Consider the following 2,564-nt stretch of genomic DNA (forward strand, 5'->3'; position numbering starts at 1 on the left):
ACACTGTCGCCGAGAGGTGGGCTGGGCCGCGGGGCTGAGGACCTCGCAGGCTGACGCTGCCCGGCCAGCTGGGTCCGGGGCTGACATGTCATCGCCAACCCGGGACCCCCGAGGCCACCGGCCCGCTCCCTCCCTTCTGGGCCCTGAACGCCACTTTCCCTTCCATCAAGCCTCCCCCAGACCCGGGCCCTGGTTACCCAGTCGCCCCGTCGCCTGTCCCGGGAGAGCAGGTCATTCCAGTCCCACAGGCTGCAGTCCTCACACCCGGGTCGCTGCCAAGGGGCCGAGGCCTCACTCTTCCCTCAGCTCCAGGGCCGTCCTGCGGGGGTGCTGGCGGCCACAGCCAGGGCCACCCCTGCTGCAGCCTCTCCGCCTGGGGCCCGGGGCCTGGACAATGCTGGCTCCTGATGGTTGGCCTCTCCCAGGCCCTGCAGTGGTTGGGAAAGGCTCTGTCCTGTGCCCCGATGTGCTGGTTCTGTGGTTAACACCTGGGTCTAGTGAGGGCGAGCCCTGATGGGCACCTTCTGCATGTCCTCGTGGCTGATTTCAAGCTGCCACCAGTGTGACAACCGGCTCCTAAACCTGCAACCGTCCGGCCATGACACTAGCTGCTCCAGTGCCCGCTGCCCGGGCGCTCTGCCTGCCGCAGGGAGCAGCAGGCTGGCTGAGTTACCCAGTGCGCTAGGAGGTGGCGCGTCCTGCGAGGAGAGAAGACATAGAGCCGGCAGGGAGGCATTCGTGCCTGGCGGGATTAAAAGCTCCTACCATTTAGGAGACAATAGAAAACGACAAAGATGAGGTTGAGGTCAGGGCCTTGGAAGTGGTCTGTACAAGGTCCTTAAAGACTTCCAACTTCCAGTTAAACCTGCTACTAAGAGCAGGGTAAGGGCCAAGGGTGGACAGTGGCTCTGTGAGAAAGGCCAGTGCAGGGACAGAGGTGGATCAGTCTGCTGTTCTGCAGGACCAGGCTGGGGCTGGCTGAGCATGGGGAGGATAGGGGGGACGGGGCCACAGAGGGAACTGGGGCTCAATTGGGCAGGGCCTGGCAGGCCCCCCAAAGGACTTTGGTTTTTCCTGTGAGTGACTGGCTTTTCTCATGCCCCGAGCTGCAGCAGCTGTGGGCGCCACCCCCCAAGGCTTGCTCTGCCTGCTCCGTGGAGGAGGGACGGTGCGGTGGGTGGGGGTGGCAGAGGGAGGCTCCTCAGAAGGTCGGTGCAGAGATCCAGGTGAGAGATGGTGGAGGCTCAGACCAGGGTGGGGGCAGCCCAGAGGCCAGGTGTGCTGCTGGGCGTGCAGGGTGCGCAGGTCCTCAGTCCCCTTGAGGAGCAGCAGGGGTGGAGGCTGATGGGTAAATGGGAGGTGGGAGGGAGCACACACCTCTTTGGGAGGCTGGGAGGGAACGGAGCATGGGGGTTGGGGGGCAGGGCTCTGTTGCGAGAGGGAGTTGGATTCTCAAGATGAAGCCGGGGTGCGAGCACTGCCGCGGGCCCCGTCTGCACCCCCACCTCCCTTTCTGTGACGAGGATTCGCTGTGGCAAGGCACAGTGCCTGCACCTTCGGGGGTTGGCTGTGATGACAACAGTGACGGTGGAAGACGGGAAGACTGGGCAGGTGCACAGACCAGGGAGAGAGCCAGAGGAGGGAGTCGAGGAGGCCGAGGAAGGCTGTGCTGGGAAGCACTTGTAGGTCAAGGGTGGGAGCTGCTCACCCTCAACATGCATTAGTGTGAGGCCCGGCCACCTGCTAGGTTTAAAGGTCCAGGAGCTGGTTTGGGGGTGTGCGCGGGGAGTTGAAAGCCAGCCTGAGCTAGGGGCGTGCCTGGGACCCACCGGCTCAGGCTGTGGGGCAGGGGAACACAGGCTGAGGTCCCTGGGTCTGGGCAGAGATCAGAGCCCCCTGGTGGACTTAGTAGGAAGGGAGATTGGCCATTTGAAGGTTCAGAGAGAGGCCAATGGGAGTGGAGGACAGTAGGGGTCACTCCCCCTACCCTGCCAGTCAGTGGCAGGTGTGACAAGGGCTGGTGGCTGGGCGGAGTGGTCATGCCCAGCCCACGCCCCCTGGGGCTTTTCAGACTGAGGAGGGGGGGGTGGCTGCCTGAGGACTTGCCTGCGGGAGGCAGCCACCAGCCGGCTGCAGGCCCCTCCCTTCCTCCTCCCCTCAGACAGTTTCACTTTTGTTTCCTGAACCAGGACTTCTGCCTGCACAGCAGGCTTGGGCGGCCCCAGCAGCAGGCCGTGTAAGTGAGGGTGTGGGTTGCCCATGATGAAGGGGGTGCCAGGAAGGCTGTGGGGGCAAGGGGAGCTGGTGGGGCTTGGAAGGGGTGGGATTGGACTGTGGGGCGGCTACCCTACCCGCTGGTCCCCCCCAGGGTTGCGATGGCAGAGGCAGAGGAGGGGGGGCCGGCAGTGGAGCTCAGCGGGCTGCCCCCCGACATCCCGGATGAGCTGCTCACACTCTACTTTGAGAACCACCGACGCTCTGGGGGGGGGCCTGTGCTGAGCTGGCAGAGACTTGGCCACGGAGGCGTGCTCACTTTTGAGGAGGCGGCAGGTGAGGGGGCTGAT

General features: G+C 64.5%; 1 protein-coding gene across 1 annotated transcript in view; it reads left to right on the forward strand.

Annotated features, from left to right (window-relative positions):
• The first annotated feature begins 6 nt into the window (after positions 1 to 6).
• Positions 7 to 2,564, forward strand: part of PARP10 (poly(ADP-ribose) polymerase family member 10) — a 10,083-nt gene continuing 7,525 nt past the window's right edge. The window contains exons 1-2 of the mRNA XM_006775173.2: positions 7 to 2,236; positions 2,369 to 2,512. Coding sequence (XP_006775236.2) covers positions 2,040 to 2,236; positions 2,369 to 2,512 — 341 coding nt within the window. The 5' untranslated portion in view covers positions 7 to 2,039. The remainder of the gene's footprint in view (positions 2,237 to 2,368; positions 2,513 to 2,564) is intronic.

The sequence above is a fragment of the Myotis davidii genome, unplaced genomic scaffold (genome assembly GCF_000327345.1).
Source record: "Myotis davidii unplaced genomic scaffold, ASM32734v1 scaffold1509, whole genome shotgun sequence".
Taxonomy (NCBI): Eukaryota; Metazoa; Chordata; class Mammalia; order Chiroptera; family Vespertilionidae; genus Myotis; species Myotis davidii.